Here is an 18,280-nt window from a genome sequence, read left to right on the forward strand (position 1 = left end):
CCACCTAACAAGAACTCCAAAAGCGGACAGTTCTAAGGCTGGTCCTACAGCTCAGTGATGGCAACAAAGACCCAGGCCTTTTCCAGCCGTCGGTTCATTCAGCCTCAGGATACAGTTAGTTCAGGGACTCAACCTTTCAAAAACTCAGGTTATCTCCACTTTCTACTTGCACTCCCTAGCTCCTCTCAGTGTTTTTAAGATGGCTACCACTGTTTCAGGCATCAAATCCAAACATGAAAATGTCTAGGCACAGCACTAGCCAAGAGAACTTTCTACAACGATGGAAATATTCTATATCTGCACCGTCCAGTACGGCAACCACTAGCCCCACGTGAATACTGAACGCTTGAGATGTGACTTAGTGTGACTGAGGAACTGAATTTTTAATTTCACTTAATTTTAATTAATTTAAATTTAAATAGCCACATGTGCCTAGTGGCTATCATATTGGACAGTGCGTGTCCAGAGTAAGAAGAGAAACTCTTTTTCATTGAGTCTCAGGAGTGGGGATGTTTTCCTAAAAGTCCCCCAGCAGATTTTCCCAGGTGTCTTTTTGGTCAAAAGTCAGTCACAGGGCTTCCCTGGTGGCGCAGTGGTTGAGAATCCGCCTGCCGATGCAGGGGATACCAGTTCGTGCCCCGGTCCGGGAAGATCCCACACGCCGTGGAGCGGCTGGGCCCGTGAGCCATGGCCCCTGAGCCTGCGCGTCCGGAGCCTGTGCTCCGCAACAGGAGAGGCCACAACAGTGAGAGGCCCACATACCGCAAAAAAAAAAAAAAAAAATTCAGTCACATACCCACTCCTAAATCAAATATTGGCAAGGAACAGCATTTCCACGGGTGGCTTAGAATAATCAGGATTTACTCCTGAGTGCTGAAAGAGGGGAGCACCCTACGAAGCCAGGCTCAGCCAGCAAGAAGAAAAGCAAGGAATGGGTGTAATATAAATGATCAGCAGTAAGTGCCGCACCACTTCTGCACTGTCTAGACCAGGAAGGAGTCTGTAAACTACAGTCCATGGGCCGAATCCAGCCCACCAACTGTATTTGCAAATAAAGTTCCACTGGCTCAAAGCCACATCTATTCATTTACATATTGTCTAGGGCCACTTTTGAGCTGCATGGGCAGCGTTGAGTAGTTGTCACAGAGGCCATAAGGATCACAAAGCCAAAATATTTATTATCGGGTTCTTTAAAGAAAAGTTTGCCAACTCCTCATTTAGAGGGACATTCCTCATGGTTAAAGTCACCCTTGTTAAAGATCTTGGCTAAAACATACTCCTATAACCAAAAGCAAGCACTTCGTGCAGGCTGGTGTACAAGAAAGAGTTCTGGAGAGCTGCTTTCAGCACCTTGATACTGTCTCTTGCTGGGTAACCTAGAAAAGTATCCTTTGCTTTGCGCTTCAGTCCTCTCATCAGCAAAGTGGGGATAATACAAACTTCTCCACCCACCTCAGGGGGACGTGAGGAGATGATGTATATGCCAAGGTGCTCTGTAGACCATGAAGACCTACAGAAATGTCCAGATGGGTTGCTACCGCTGTTCTTAATGTTCAGTGCTATGTGCTGTTGCCACTGGATCCTACAAAGAGACACTGGGACTTTTCCATGTACAACAAGGCAAGGATAGCACTGGCAACTGGGAGATTTACCAGTCAGCAAAAGCCATGTCTGGAGCTTTTATCAATATGGAAATCAAGAGATTCACTGGCTTCACAGTAACTTTAAGAGCTTTCGAAATCACGTCAAGTTAAAAAAAGTAGTCTGGAGAAAATAGGACTTTTAAATTGTTTCCAGTTTCATATTAGGAACTTTGAATAGGAGAGCAGCCTTAAAATGGGATTGCAGAGATGAGTGGTTCTTAGTTCGAGGCAGACCTCAAGGATCCCCGGTATCCCAGGACAACAAATCAGGAATCCAAAGACTGATCCTACTGGGTAATCGAACTCACAATGTCAAAGTGTGAAGGACTCTTAACAGGCAATCAGCTGAGCCCCTTCACCACATGGAGGAAAGGAAATACATTCCTTAAGGGTAATTGGAGCCAAGGTACAGCCACCTCACTGAGGTCTACACAAAAGTTTAGTGGAATATATGTTGTATCACAACTCATTGGGTTCAGATAAGGCTAATGCTGGTGGTATAAGCTGAGGAGAGCAGTCCATGTTTTAGTGTATCTCTAGGCTTTAGACTAGAGCCACAAATCAAAACCAACCAACCAGCCAGTTTATTGAGCACTTACTATGTGCTAACACTATGGAGGATATAGACAGGACCTGACCAGATATTCCTTCATACCTGCAAAGATAAAACCAGGAGGAGGAGCAGAATTCAGGATATCATGATGGCCTTCACCACTGCTAGCAGTGTCCTGACACATCCTAACTGTTCAGTATGGATGTTTTAGAGTTAGTATAAAATGTATAGACATACGGGGCTTCCCTGGTGGCGCAGTGGTTGAGAATCTGCCTGCCAATGCAGGGGACACGGGTTCGAGCCCTGGTCTGGGAAGATCCCACATGCCGCGGAGCAACTGGGCCCGTGAGCCACAACTACTGAGCCTGCGCGTCTGGAGCCTGTGCTCCGCAACAAGAGAGGCCGTGACAGTGAAAGCCCCGCGCACCGCGATGAAGAGTGGCCCCCGCTCGCTGCAACTAGAGAAAGCCCTCGCACAGAAACGAAGACCCAACACAGCCAAAACTAAAAATAAATAAATAAAAATTTTAAAAAAAAGCTTATAAAATGTATAGACATAATTTAGATGTACAAACAATAGTGACAATAAACAAATTAAAAAGAAATCCTTGAGCTTTCCTTTGATGTCTAGGATGACTCCATCTTGTTTTGGAGCCTCCATTCCAGAGGTACAGGAAAGGGATCCTTAAACCTGATGATTTAAGGTAGCTCTCTCTTCCGCTCTAAAATGGTCTCTAGGTAACTCAATGTCTTCCAGATAAATGCGCAATCTTCGTTTTCCCTCCTCTTCCTTCTGGTAGTCAAGATGGCTTCCAGGTTAGGAATGGGGTGCCAGTGTTCTGCACAGCAGGGAGAAAGGACCTACATCACCTCGTGCTGAGCCCTGGGTTCTCAAGGGTCTCTCCAGGGATCTCCCTCACCCTGCAGGGTTCCTGGGGGTCCAGCTGGCATCCACTGCTGAAGGCTGTGTCCAGTACGCCCCATGTTCTAGTCTCTCAAAATCCCACCCTGGCCTGGGGGGTCCCTCTCTTGCTGACCTAGATCCTCTCAGCTCTCACCACTGGGTGTCTGTCACATCCTCCATCTGGCCCCTGGTCTCAGCTGTCCACACCGTCATCTCTGCAGCCCTGTCCCTGCCCCTGGCTCTCAACAGAGCTACCCACTAGGAACACGAGGGCAATTTTGAATCCCTTCCCTGTCACACAAGAGATGAGAAAGACCTGGAGAGGACACCACCTCCAGCTTTCACTCTGCCTAAACACACTGTGCCACCATTTCTCATCTCTGCCACTGCCCCATGTGGATTTACAGTCCACTGTGAGGGGTTCTCATCCGGAGTTCTAAGTGGAAAGTGGGACACAATGTCCTCTGCTTTCAGTTTCCCCCTCAACCCATCTAGATTCTCTATCATTCCTTGTCACCACTTCTACCTGCCAGGGAAAGAGTCAGGGCCCAGCAGAAGTGGCCTCATGCCTGTGTGGGATTTTGGGGGCTTGGGAAATTGGCTGAGTATCAGATCAGCACTATGGTATTTATAATCGCAATTTTACAGATAGAAAAGTGAGAGACAAGGAGACCAGCACTGGGTTTGGAAAGAAGAACAAAGACTTGGATGGACAAAGCATGAGACGGTAAGAGGAGACAAGCCAGTGAGGCCTGGGACAAGGGGAATTAGAGAGAAATCTATCACTAGAAATGCCTTCAGCACAGAAAGATCTAGATCCAGCCCAGAAAGACAGTAAGTTGGGATTATAGCTCATGAGGTCACCAAACTGGCTCAAATGTGTACTTGTTTCCAAATGGGGATGACAACTCTGCAAGAATGAAATTATAACCATCTTCCACTAATATGTCATCTTACGCTCTGGAAAACAGTTGTACCTAAAAGAAGACCTTCTTGGAAAACAAAAAAAAAGCAGTGGAAGAAAGGAAGGAAGGAAGGGAGGGAGGAAGAAAAGAAAAGAGGTATTGGCACAGCCCAAGAGAGCTAGAGGCTAGAGGTAAGTTACCCGCCAAAACTAATTTGGGCTTCTGGTAGACCACGAATGACTCCCTCGAACATCACCAAATTACACAACTGGAAGTGTCAAGGTCTAAGGGTTTTCTCTATTGGTCAGTGGCCTAACAAGAGAGTGTCAGTCCGGGGAGAAGATATGGGGATATATGTATACGTATAGCTGATTCACTTTGTTATACAGCAGAAACTAACACACCATTGTAAAGCAATTATACTCCAATAAAGATGTTTAAAAAAAAAAAAGGGAGTGTCAGTCCGATCCCTCCTCACTGTCAAGAGCCCCTGAGTCATCTCTCAGGCTTCCAGGGCGAAGCTACTGTGTTTGCAGTCCAGATACCCCAGAGCCAGGGGCAACGGCTGCTCCCTGGCAGTCTACTCCAGGCTCCCTCGCCCTCTTCTCTCCGTGCCTCAGTGCCACGTTCATTCAGTCTTCACTTACTGGGCAACCTGGTATAGTATGAACAGTACGGGCTACTGATTCCAATGGGGGATCCTCCAAGCTGTGTGACTCTGGGCAAATGACTTACTCTCTTTGACACTCAGTTTCTTCATCTGCAAACTGAGACTTAAAATATCTACCATAAAGAGTTTTTGTGAGGATTAAATGAGATGATCTACATCACGGCCTGCCCCAGAGCAGGCCCTCTGCCTGCTTTCACCCCATTAGTTTCCCACCCACCTTGCCAAACCTTCATTCTCCCTTCTCACCTGGCACAGACCATGTGCTGAAACGACTCATGATGCAAAGGAAGTACATCATGACATGATACAAAGTGACAAGCATAAAAAGACATGGATAAACAGAAAAGGGAGCACTGGCAGAAGAGATTTAATTCTTATGAAGACGTGAGGGGAGGTTTCATAGAGGCAGTAATACTGGGCTAGACTTGGAAAATGAGTGTGTTTCCAAATGGGGATGACCCCAGGAAGCAGAGGGAGGGAGTAGGGGAGTGAGGTAGGGAAGAGAGTAAAGCCAATAATGGGTACATTAATTAGCACACTGCTACTATGGGCAACTGTGGCCCAATCCAACAATCTCCTAGGTGTATAGAACACACCTTAGCATTGTCCCACCAAGGGACAAGGAAGCTGGCATAGGTAAGCACGAACTCCCATTCTTCACTGCTTTGGGGTATTAACTCCCCGGCACTACTAGCTTGTTCCACGTACAGGCCAAGCATGGGTGCATGGGTACAGATCATTCTCAGTCAGGGAGACACGGGAGCCACCAGCATGTGCAGGATCTGCCTCTAGGTGACCTCTGGGTGGGCCAAGGGGAGATGGGCAGCGCACCAATAGCATCTGCTACAGGTGGCTTAACTAGACTCACCCACGGATTTGGCCAAAGGCCATATGTTAAATCCCTATAGCACTGACTCACGCTTCAGGATTTAGTTACAGTTTGTACTGTTCTCACGTGTCATAGTCATGTCCCTCCAACTGGAGTGTAAATTTCCTGGAGTCAGAGATGATGTCCTCTCAGCAGCCAGTAATGCTAGGCACACAGCAGCCACTCATTACCACGCAACTGATTATCCAGTGTAGAAGTAGCAGGTCCCCTTGGCCTTCATCAAAGACCAGACCTAAGCCATCCTGAACCGAAAAGAAACCTGCCTCGGTCCAAAGCTGTTCAGAGAGATGATGCCTATAAGCCGTCTGGATGATCCAGTCCAATATCCAGTCCAAAAGTGGATTCCACCTTGATGTTTAACCTACAGCTACACAACCACCAAGCACAGTACACAACCTAGTGTAGCAGAGAGGTTAAGAATGCTGAAGACAGGACAACGTAGTGGCTAAACACACAGACTTTGGGTCAGATGGCCTGAGTTCGAATTGCAACTCTGCAACCAAAATGTTTAACCTTGGGCAAGTTGCTTACCTTCTTTGCGCCTCGGTTTCCTGTAAGTCTGTAAAACGGAGCCTAATGCTAGTGCCTACTTCAAAGAACAGCGGCTGGCACAGGTAAATATTATCAAAGTGATTATTAAATAACATGACTACTCTTAGTTGGAGTTCTGAAAGACAATAACGAACTCCTATTTAGCCCTTTCCAGATCCCAAAACACTTCATTCAGAAAAACCTTTGCATATGCAATGTTAAATGTTATATGTCAATAAAGCTGGAAAAAGAAACAGAGAAAAGAAAAAGAAAAACCTTTGCCATCATGGAGGTTCTTTTTTTTTCTTTTCTTTTTTTAAAACATATATTGAGCCTTAACAAGAGCCCAGGGCTTCCCTGGTGGCGCAGTGGTTAAGAATCCACCTGCCAATGCAGGGGACACAGGTTCGAGTCCTGCTCTGGGAAGATCCCACATGCCGCGAAGCAACTAAGCCCATGCGCCACAACTACTGAGCCCACGTGCCACAACTACCGAAGCCCACACACCTAGAGCCCGTGCTCTGCAACAAGAGAAGCCACAACAGTGAGAAGCCTGCGCACCACAAGGAAGAGGAGCCCCCGCTCGCCGCAACTAGAGGAAGCCTGTGCACAGCAACGAAGACCCAACACAGCCAAATATAAATAAATAAAATATTTTTAAAAATAAAAGATAAATAAATAATGTTTAACAAAACAAAAAAACAAGAGCCCACTGGGGGAGCTCAGGATTACACCCATTTTGAAGATGAGGAAATAGAGTCCCATGTCAGTCTACTGGCAAATAGAGATCATACAAATAGCAGGTGGCAGGCACGGGGAGGGCTCTAACTCTAGATCTCACCACCTTTCTACTATATCATGGGGCACAGTAATGTTTCAGCCAATTCTTTAAGACTGTGGCTCTCTGAGAATGCATCAGCATCACCTGGAGGGATGGTTAAAGCACAGACTGCTGGACCCCACCCTCAGAGTTTCCAATTCAGCAGGTCTAGGCTGGGCCTGAGAATCTGCACTTCTAAAGAGCTCCCAGGTGATGCTGATGTTGCTTGTCTGGGGGCCGCACTCTGAGAACCACTGCCTTAAGAAATCAATTCATCAGAGAGCCAGAGCAAGAAATACATTCAGTGACCTTAGCATCCACACAGGTTTTCCCTACTCAGGCTGGTTTCAGAGCCATGAAACTCTCAGGTTTACCTGCCCCATTTTCATAATTTTTTTTTTTTTTTTTTTGCGGTATGCTAGCCTCTCACTGTTGTGGCCTCTCCCGTTGCGGAGCACAGGCTCCGGACGCGCAGGTTCAGCGGCCATGGCTCACGGGCCCAGCCGCTCCGCGGCATGTGGGATCTTCCCAGACCGGGGCACGAACCCATGTCCCCTGCATCGGCAGGCGGACCCTCAACCACTGCGCCACCAGGGAAGCCCCCACAGTGGTGTCTTAATGCCCCAAGGAGATGATGTGTCTGAGCACAGTTTACATGAACATCACATGGCCATAAAAGAATTTGTATCCCATGATATATATCTGGAGGAGTTTTCTCTCCCTACTTATGTCTTCTGCCAGTTGTGTAGGTAGTGGTATCGTCTCTGAACCAGTCACATCAACATCACCTGAGAACTTGTTAGAAATGTCAATTCTCAGGGCCCGCCCCAGAGCTACTAAATCAAAAACTCTCAGGGAAGGACCCAGGAATCTGGCTTAACAAGCCTTCCAGGTGATTCTGATGCATACTCAAGTTTGAGAACTCTGGTTTTGCGGTTAGGAGCACAAAATTCCAAGTTGGGTACAATTCCTAGCTCGGCCACTCCCTTGAGCAAGTTACTTATCTCTCTAAGCCTCAGTTTCTTGATCTGAGAAATGGTGCTAAGACTAGGATCTCCCCTTAATAGATTTGGTTGAGCAGCTTAAGAGAGTGGATGTATATACAGCACATAGGAACCCAGCACGTTGTACGCAGTCAATACACATTTAGCTCTTATTTCTTTGTGTAAAGTATCATGGCTTCTTGACAATATGCCCCAGTGCCTACTTTTGAAGGACTGTCAACTGTGTTTTTTTGTTTGTTTGCTTGCTTTTTGCGGTACGCGGGCCTCTCACTGTTGTGGCCTCTCCCGTTGCGGAGCACAGTCTCCGGACGCGCAGGCTCAGCAGCCATGGCTCACGGGCCCAGCTGCTCCGCGGCATGTGGGATCCTCCCGGACCCGGGCACGAACCCGTGTCCCGTGCATCGGCAGGCAGACTCCCAACCACTGCACCACCAGGGAAGCCCTCAACTGTGTTTTAATCTGTTGCAAGTTTTCCATTTAGTTTGTGTGCATCTGTGTGTGTCTGTTGTATTTATGCTGTTGTTTGCTGCTAGTAGATATTTGCTTTATCCAACAAAGATTCCTTGGTCTTGCAACTCTCTTCTAAATAAGCAAGGTATTTCTCTGTATGTCCTTAATAATGTCTTCTTAAATACTGATTTTTTATATTTGCATAGCACTGTATTCTTTTGGCAGTTGTACTCAAAGATATTGCAGCCCTGGGGTTTCTGGACTTTTTATCGCCTTCCTCAGGTACGTTTTCCCATTCTCACATAAGCTTCTAAGGATCCTCTTTTCTGAAATGGATGCTGCTTCATTAGGGTGATTCTCTATCTCCCTTAAATTTCCATGCAGAAGTGCCTTCGAGTAGGTACTTTTAAAAACAAATAGGGGCTTCCCTGGTGGTGCAGTGGTTGGGAGTCTGCCTGCCGATGCAGGGGACACGGGTGCGTGCCCCGGTCTAAAACTATAAAGTTCTTAGAAGAAAAATAGGGAAAAATCTTCATGACATTTCTTGGATATGACAGCAAAAACACAGGCAATAAAGTAAAAATAGACAAATTGGACTTCATCAAAATTAAAAACTTTTGTGCATCAAAGAACACTATTAAAAGAGTGAAAAGGGACTCCCTGGTGGCGCAGTGGTTAAGAATCTGCCTGCCAATGCAGGGGACATGGGTTTGATCCCTGGTCCAGGAAGATCCCACATCCTGTGGAGCAACTAAGCCTGTGCGCCACAACTACTGAGCCTGTGTGCTGCAACTACTGAAGCCCGCGTGCTCTAGGGCCCGTGCTCCACAACAAGAAGAGCCACCACAATGAGAAGCCCGCACACCACAATGAAGAGTAGCCCCCGCTTGCCACAACTAAAGAAAGCCCATGCACAGCAACGAAGACCCAACGCAGCCAAAAAAAAAGTGAAAAAACAACTCACAGAAGGGGGAAAATATTTGCAAATCATATATATAATAAAGGATTAGTATCCTGAATATATAATGAACTCCTAAAACTCAATGACAACAGAAAACCCCAAACAACCCAATTCAAAAATGGACCAAAGATTTGAATAGTCATTTCTCTAAAGAAGATACACAAATGACTAATAAGCACATGAAAACATGTTCAAAATCACTAACCATTAAGGAAATGCAAATAAAAACCACAATGATACCATCTCACATCCATTATCAAAACAACAGAAAATAACAAGTGTTGGTGAGGACATAGAAAAATTGGAATCCTGTGCCTTGCTGGTGAGAATGTTAAATGGTGCAGCCTCTGTGGGAAACAGTTTGGCAGATCCTCAAAAAGTTAAACACAGAATTACCATATGACCCAGCAATTCTGCTCCTAGGTATATATACCCCAAAGAATTGAAAGAAGGGACTCAAACGGATACTTAAACACCAATGTTCATACCAGCATTATTTATAATAGCCAAAAGGTGGAAATAACCCAAATGTCCATCAACATTGAAGAGATAAACAAAATATGTACATACAATGGAGCATTATTCAGCCTTAAAAAGGAATGAAATTCTGGATCATGTTACAACATGGATGAACCTTGGAAACATGCTAAGGGAAATGAGCCAGGCACAAGAGGATGAATATTGTATGATTCCTTATACTTACATGAGGTACCTAGAATAGGCAAAATCATAGAGACAGAAATAACAGAGGTTACCAGGGCCTGGGGGGAGGGGGGAAGGGAGGTTATTGCTTAATGGGTACAGAGTTCCTATTTGAGATGATGAAAGTGTTCTGGAACTGGATAGGGGTGATGGTTGCACAAAACTGTGAATACATTTAATGGCAGGTGAATTATATACTTAAAAATCGTGAAAATGGTAAGTTTTATGTTTTTTTTTTACCACAGTAAAACAATCCCAAATAAACACACACACACACACACACACACAGATAAAATAGGAAAAAGATGAAGGAAAATGGGCACCTTACCTTCCAGGGATGTAACCACAGTGACATGAAGACAAATGATGACAAGGAATATCTTGAACGTCAGTAAAAGTTCCTCAGGTCTCCCAACATGGCCACACTGCCTGCCAGAGAAAAGCATCCTGGAATAAAATAGGGGGACACATCATCACAGCTTTGCCGTAATCACGACACAACAATGCCCAAAAGGCCAGTTCCTCAAGCAAGACAACCTGCAACCTGCTTCCTTTAAATTACTCTAGTCCAGAGAATTGGCAATGCCAGGTGGGCACTGGCTACAAAAAGCAAAACCCATGTTTATTACGGGAGGCCCATCCAGTGGGATATTATAATAAAAATGATAAGCAAGGTAGTCCATGTAGATTTATGGAAAACATCAACACATGCAAAATATCAAGAAAAGAATTTAAAAACACAAAATGCTGCGTATATATAATGATTACCACTACATAAAGGCTGGTTAAAAACTATGCTAAGAATCAGAAGAGGTCACAGAATCTTATAAATGATCTATCCCATTTATGTCATACCGTAAAAGGATGGGTGTGTTGCATTTCCTCTTTATTGTATGTTAATTCATTATCATCGCTTACACTTTTAGTAGTGGGGAGGGCAGAGTCAACATTTTTTAAAAAGCGAAGTTTATATCAATACTGAATTTTTAAGTCTCATTTACCATTCGTTTATTCATTTCGTTCCAACGAATAATCATCAAGGGCCAATATATACCAGATGAGATGTGTGGGTTAACTAGGCAGCAACTAGATGAAATACACATGGGGGAGGTGGGGAAGAGGCTGAGAGGAGCTCGGCACGTGGAGAAAACTGCAGATGCTAAGGCTGCGTCCGTTCCTCTCCCGATGGAGGAGTTGGCCAACGGAAGCCCGTGACAGGCAGTCAGCACCAGCAGCAGGCGCTGGCGGGGGATACTGAGGGAGGAAGAAGCCAGCGAGGAAATCACACGCCACCCACGGGGCTCGGGCAGTGAGAGCCCACGGAGCAGGCTCCTTCTACATGGCCACAGGGGAAGGGGCTGGGACAGACCAGGCCGCGTGTTCTCAGCTGGCAGAGCTCCTGGCCACAGGGCATCCAAGCACCTAGCCACCACCGCAGCTTCTGTTGGCCTGAGATAGAGTGTGCAGGCACCGCGGTGAAGGCTAAAGAGCATGGGATCAAAGGTCCTGGCTCTGCCACACAATGTCTGAGTGACTCTGGATAAGTTATTTCCGATGGCCAAGATTCCCCATCTAGCGAACTGTGATAATAGCACCAGCCTGATAGTGTAGCTGTGGTGAGTAAACAGGAGATCTGGGCACAGGGGCTGGCACTGTGAAGGCACTATAAATGCTAGCTAGACCCTTCAGTCAGTCAACAAATAGCTTTTTTTTTTTTTTGGCGGTACGCGGGCCTCTCACTGTTGTGGCCTCTCCCGTTGTGGAGCACAGGCTCCGGACGCGCAGGCTCAGCGGCCATGGCTCACGGGCATAACCGCTCCGCGGCATGTGGGATCCTCCCGGACCGGGGCACGAACCCGTGTCCCCTGCATCGGCAAGCGGACTCTGAACCACTGTGCCACCAGGGAAGCCCAACAAATAGCTATTTTGTACCTCATATGTGCAGGGTAAGATAGTGCAGGGATTGCAGGGATAAGGACACAGAAAGGTGGGAATAAATCACGATTTCTCAGTCTCCAGGAAAAGCTGGCAATCTTTAAGAATCCTATAATTTAACAGCCATTGCCGGTACCAGAGGAATGATTCTTTCCTTGGACAAGGCATGATAACGTCTTAGAGCAGGAAGTGAATCCTTCTCCTTCCAAAGAGGACTTCTATTTTTAAAATCAATACTGTAAATTGTATTATATATTAATAACACACTATGTTAATAAATTATAAAGTGCCTCTGGTTTCTCTCCAGCACTTTCATCCTCTCTGTTCATAATGGCATATTACTGACCCTCCCGAATGAGTCACTTGAATGATAACGTCGTTGTGCAAAGATAAAGCAATGTCTCTCTGGAGGAAAATTTAAGTGTCTACTACAGCTACACACAATAATAATGATGAATCTCTGAAATACAATGTTAGATAAAGGAGCCAGACATAAAGGAATGCATGTCGTCCATGATCCCATTCAGATGAGGACCAAAAGCAGGCAAAACTAATCGATGGAATGAGGGTGGGAGCATGGTTATCCTTGGAAGCGGGCAGAGGATACAACAATTAGAAGTGGGCTCAGTGCGGCTTCTGAGGTTCAGGTAATATTCTGTGTGCTGGTTACATGGTGTGTTCAGTTTCTGAAATTCATTGAATTATACACTAATATATATGTCATAAAAAGTTTCATATATAGGGCTTCCCTGGTGGCGCAGTGGTTGAGAGTCCGCCTGCCGATGCAGGGCATGCGGGTTCGTGCCCCGGTCCGGGAAGATCCCACATGATCTCAGCGGCTGGGCCCGTGAGCCATGGCCGCTGAGCCTGCGCGTCCGGAGGCTGTGCTCCGCAACGGGAGAGGCCACAACGGTGAGAGGCCCATGTACCGCAAAAAAACAAAAAACAAAAAAAAAGAAATTTTCATATAAAGTTTAAAAATTAATCTATTTTTAGTTTTTAACTCAGCTCCCCTCCAAAAGCATTCCCCCCCCCTTTTTTTTTAAGCTATATTTAATGAACCTCTACAAAAAAACTCTCCTATACAAATGCCTCAGGTTTGACTCTACCTGGAATTCACAGAGCTGACTTAGAAGATTTACTACACAAGTATCTAATTTTAGTTCTGGAAAGAGTATCAGAGCAGTCTGTTTCTGGAAAGGAATTCAGAATTCACCTAGCTGAGACCCTTATTCTACAGATGTAGAAAGAGGCCCAACGTGTTCTAGGGGATGGGTCAAGGTCATCTGGCTGTTTGGTGGGACTCCTACTCTTTCTACCAGGCCACAATGCTGGCCTCCTGGGAATTGATCTCCTTGGAAGTAAACTGTTTTGAGTTCGTCAGGTGAAATAAATCAACAAACTCAAAATGCTATTATAGAATTTTCAAAATTTCTGCAAACCCATTCTTGAGCTTTGCCAACTTCTAGGGTAGGGCCTAAGTGGTGTATAAGATATGGTCAAAGTTAAGTTAGTCATGGCACTGGGTGACTGGTTAATATGTGCTGTGACTTGGGCCTCTGATCAAAATAAACCATGCTTTTCCACTGAAAAGAGCTTGTACTCAGCTCCCAGATGACGGCAGGAAAGGGCACAACGAAGGGTGATTCCAGTAACCATCCTGAAAAGAGAATATGGCTCAGGAAGAACTTACTACAGACCTGGCGCCACTGAAAAGACTGCTTTCCATTGTCCATATTCCAAGCCTGGAATACGTTTCCTCAAGGCTGAATATATATTTCCTAATAGGAGAAGAAGTGTTATGGTATTTAAAATAGTAACCACTCCTACTGCCTTCTGCATAAACTAGAGAACATCCTGCTGGGTCATGACGTCTCTGGGATTACTGATTAAAGAGGGAAATCTATAGATTTTGAAACCCTTACTCATTATATATAAAAGTCATTTTTATCTTTTTCAGCTGGAACTTCTCTTCATCTTCTGGTGCAAGTTGGGTTGCTTCAATGCTGTCTACGTCAACAGCAAAGATGAATAGCCACTGGTTCTTAGCAAAATTTCAAGGTGCTAAGGATGGCTTGTGAGATAGCATCCATTACAAAGAAAACTATTTGCTAGCATTTAAACAGTAAAATCTAGACCTTGACACTAGATAACCACTCATTAACGATTACCCCAGGTTCATGTTTTGTGGTTGTACTCTGATGTAAATGGCAACCCCTAGGGTTGAACAGTACATAAGCTACATGACTGAATGCCATGGCCCCGCTTGTACCACTCCAAGAAATTATTCTGGATCTCTTCAATTTCATTAAATAGTACAAGTATCATATTTTTTAAAATGTAGACCATCGGTGCAATCTTGAATGGTAATAAATGATAAATCTAACTTCATCTAGGTATAGAATAAAGTTTAAAAGGAGGGAAATAGCTTGATACCACTGCAGAGCAGGTCTGGGTGAGGGTCATTCTGTGCTACCACAGGTTAACTGATGTAATCTGATTATACCATGGCTGCAATGATGTATGCAATTATCAATATTTTAGACCTGAGTAACAAGAGGTGTGATAATTGCTCCCTAAGTGTTTTAGAAAATGTTATGCCTTTGAGATATTCACACTGATTTATAAGTGTTGGCTAACAAGACTAGCACAAGGAGGACTTCCCTGGTGGCGCAGCAGTTAAGAATCTGCCTGCCTGTGCAGGGGACACGGGTTCGAGCCCTGGTCCTGGAAGATCCCACGTGCCGCGGAGCAACTAAGCCCGTGCGCCACAACTACCGAGCCTGCGCTCTAGAGCCCGCGAGACACAACTACTGAGCCCGCACGCCACAACTACTTAAGCCCGTGCACCTAGAGCCCGTGCTCCGCAACAAGAGAAGCCACTGCAATGAGAAGCCCGCGCACCGCAACAACTCCTAAGGAACTTATTACAAATTGGAAGACAAGCTCAAAGCCCGCTTGGGGGCTGACCTTGTTAATGTTTTAGTAGCATGTATTACTGCTCAGTCTCAGGTTTCATTAACTGCATCACAGGGGCACTGGACAATGAAGTGATCGGATCTGAGGAGGGATGGTCTCTTCTAGAGACCATGCTTCATTAGCTATTTCTTCAGTTTTTGTGACTTAACTTCCCTAGAAACTAAACTCCTTGATATCAAGGATTGGGTCATTTATGTCTCTCGCATCCCCAAAGCCAGAGGCAGAATTCTTTCTCCATGGAGGGGCTAAAAAAATAACTCTCTACTGATATGTTTGGCTCAGAAGGGGGAGGCAGAGGCATTGGCAATGACCTGAGTGAGGGACAAGGCAGATGCACGCTGGGGAAAGGAAATTGTGTGCCCACCCAGGACAGAGAGCACTGCTGACAACCTGACTTGTATCTTCAAGAATATTCCATCATGCTTCACTTCAAAACCAAAACATCAGTACAGCTCTTAGCTCAAAGATGACAGTCACTTCACACTATGATATCCCCTCATGTGAAATACAGACATAAAGATAAAGAGGTGCAAGAGGTTAACAATCTATAGGGTGATCTTGGAACCAACTGACCTACTCCTGGCTTCAGTCAATGAGCCGTGAAGACAGAAGTTCAATGCTCAAGGAGGATCCAGAATATGAATTCAAAGAGGAAATAAGGAGTCATGGTGAGTTTCTATTGATTATATGCTCTTTAAGAGGAAAAAAGAAGTAGTTTTTAATAAAGCCTAATATGTCAGGAAAACCTCATTAAGCAATGTTTAAAGAAGGCAAAAATGAAAGCCGAACGTGTTGTCCTGTCCTAGGATGAGCAAATTACAAACACATGTACCAATATTCAACGTGGAATGAATGTAGGATCAACAACTGAAAAACATTAAAATAATCAAACAGGGAAACAAATCAACTGTGACTTCAAGTATGGAAATAATTTCACTTCGTATTTGTGCAAATGAGAATTTTCTACATAGGGGTTTTTGATGAAATTTCACAATTCAAGTACATTGCCTCTTCCAAAACCTTATGGATAGCCACAATAAAGCATGCTGAGCGGCTCCTGGTAACCAAGTTTATTAATAAACAACATGAGGCTCTCTTTGCTCCCTTGGAACACTTTCAGGTAGAAAAATAGGGCAAGCAACAGTGAAATCTGTTTTGCCCACTGAATGAAACAATTAAAAAGCCTAATAATACCCAAAGCTGGAGAGCATGTGGGGAAATGAACTCTTGTTTACACTGCTGGTGGCAATGTAAACTTTGAGAGAACAGTTTAGCTATGTTTTGAATTTTTAAATGTGCATACCTTTTGATCCAGAAATTCTAATTCCGGAGATTGTCCCTACAGAAATAGTGACATACATACACAAAAATATACAAACAAATACTGTCATTGCAGCTTTGTGCAAGGGGGAAAAGCCTAAGTCTCCATCAGTAGATGAACAGTTAAAAAATGATGGTCCATCCATATTCTGGAATATTATACAAGGCTTAAAAAAATGAAGTTGATCTATATGTGTTGACACATAGAGATTGTCAATACATATAAGTCAAGTGAATAAAATCAAATTTCTTAATAATATAGATACTAGGATATGTTAAAAACAAACAAAGCTATACATATGTATGCTTATTTATATAGTGACAAGTATGGCTGCATACAAAAAAGCCTGGAAGGAAACCCACCAAACCTCCACAGAGAGGCGTGTGATGGGGGAAAGACGAAGCCCAAAAGAACACCGGCACATGTTCACGTATTACTTATACAATTAGATGTATTTCTTCTAGGAAAATGCATAACAGAGGGAGGCTGGGCCAAGCCATCCAGGTTCTCCAAACAGAACTCGTAAATCAAGCTCGGAGAGGGGCTAACTAGGAGGTAATGCCATCACTTGTTCAGCTGGATACCGCCTCCCCTGGCCCTGCTCTAACACAATTAGAAAGTCCCCACTGAGAGCACAGACTTCTGGTCTCAGAGCCAAGAAACCAGCTTCCCAGCCAGGGAGCAAGAACTCACTTGAGTAAGTTGTGGAAGAGAATGTCAAAAGCTATGATGTGAAAATGGCTGATGGACACAGAGGCCTAAACTTAATTTAAAGAACTGTGCATCCGTCGGCCTCTGGATCCCTCTTTGCCACTATCGCCACAGCACGTCCACCGTCCTTTATCTCCGCGAGGAACTGAGCAGGACAGAGTGCCTGCCAATGTCTGGGCTTCTTACATCATTGAAAGGAAAAGGCAAGTCACAAAAGGAGCCATATTGACTTATGTAAGACATGGCACTGGACAGAGAAGTTTCTCAGAGAAGAACAGCAAACTCACCAATTGCTAGGATTAACTGAAACCTCCCACAACTGCAGACTCCACCAAACCATGACATCAGGAAGTCTGGAAAGGCATCCAACTTCCTCTATTTATCAAGCTGGCTAAAACCCAGGGTAATACCAGCATAACCAGAAAAAAAGAAAAAAGCAAGCAGACTGTACAAGTGGTTTGGGTGGGAAGGAAATGATCTCTGTATGTACTTAGAGCCCTGCTCCAGCACAGAGGAAGCTCTCAGAGAGGCTGCATCCAGGAATTAGAACTCCTGTGCTCACAGCCTGCTCAGGGGCCCTGGGTGCTGACCACAGGGCCCACACATCCTGGAACAATCAGCAAAACAACGGGCAAAGGGCACAGGTAACAGCAGCCCCAGACAGTTTTCCACTGTCCTCTTGGGTAATGTGATGCTGGTCCAAGGAGGAACCAAAACAAAACAAAACAAAACCCAGTGACATGCAGCATCCTGAGGGCTCGGCGCTTCATTTACAACCTAATGATTAATCACTGGCCCAGACTGAGGGGCAGAGAGTGGCTCACACTTCCAGGCAGTGACACCAACACCACGGAAGAAAGGACAAAGGCCTTGATAAATTGAAAATGAGAGTAGAAATAAGCAAGGAGAAGCTTCTCCACACTAGTAGGAAAAGCAAATTGCACAGACGGAGAGAATGGTGAAGGTCAGGCTTGTGGGCATATACAGGAGAAGGTCAGGGATATGCAGGTCTTGGCTGTAGAGTGGTAGGTATGGCCATCGAGGAACAAACAAGAATGGTTCTCAAACCTTGTGGTGGCCCCATTACTGATGGGAGCCCGTCTAAAAGGATCTTTACCTGCACAGACTGGTTTGTTCAGTTCTGGATGCCACCATTCAAGAGGAGTTAAATTGTGAAATGGCTCTGAAAGACTTCAAAGATAATTAATTCAACAAAACTTTACCAAATGCCTACTGTGTGCCAAAGAACAGGGCCGCTCTGTTTGGGTGTGCCAAGGGCACTTGGCCAAGAGGACCATTAGA

The 18,280-nt window shown here is 45.0% G+C and overlaps 1 protein-coding gene across 20 annotated transcripts in view; it reads right to left on the minus strand.

Moving 5' to 3' along the window:
* Nucleotides 1-18,280, minus strand: part of ADGRG2 (adhesion G protein-coupled receptor G2) — a 183,372-nt gene that overhangs the window by 61,726 nt on the left and 103,366 nt on the right. For all 20 annotated transcript variants that reach the window (XM_027099715.1, XM_027099697.1, XM_027099695.1 and 17 more), the window contains one exon: nt 10,361-10,479. In XM_027099715.1, the coding sequence (XP_026955516.1) occupies nt 10,361-10,479 (119 nt within the window). The remainder of the gene's footprint in view (nt 1-10,360; nt 10,480-18,280) is intronic.

Source organism: Aethalodelphis obliquidens, unplaced genomic scaffold (assembly GCF_003676395.1).
Source record: "Aethalodelphis obliquidens isolate GAN/ISIS:26980383/991018 unplaced genomic scaffold, ASM367639v1 scaffold137, whole genome shotgun sequence".
Taxonomy (NCBI): domain Eukaryota; kingdom Metazoa; phylum Chordata; class Mammalia; order Artiodactyla; family Delphinidae; genus Aethalodelphis; species Aethalodelphis obliquidens.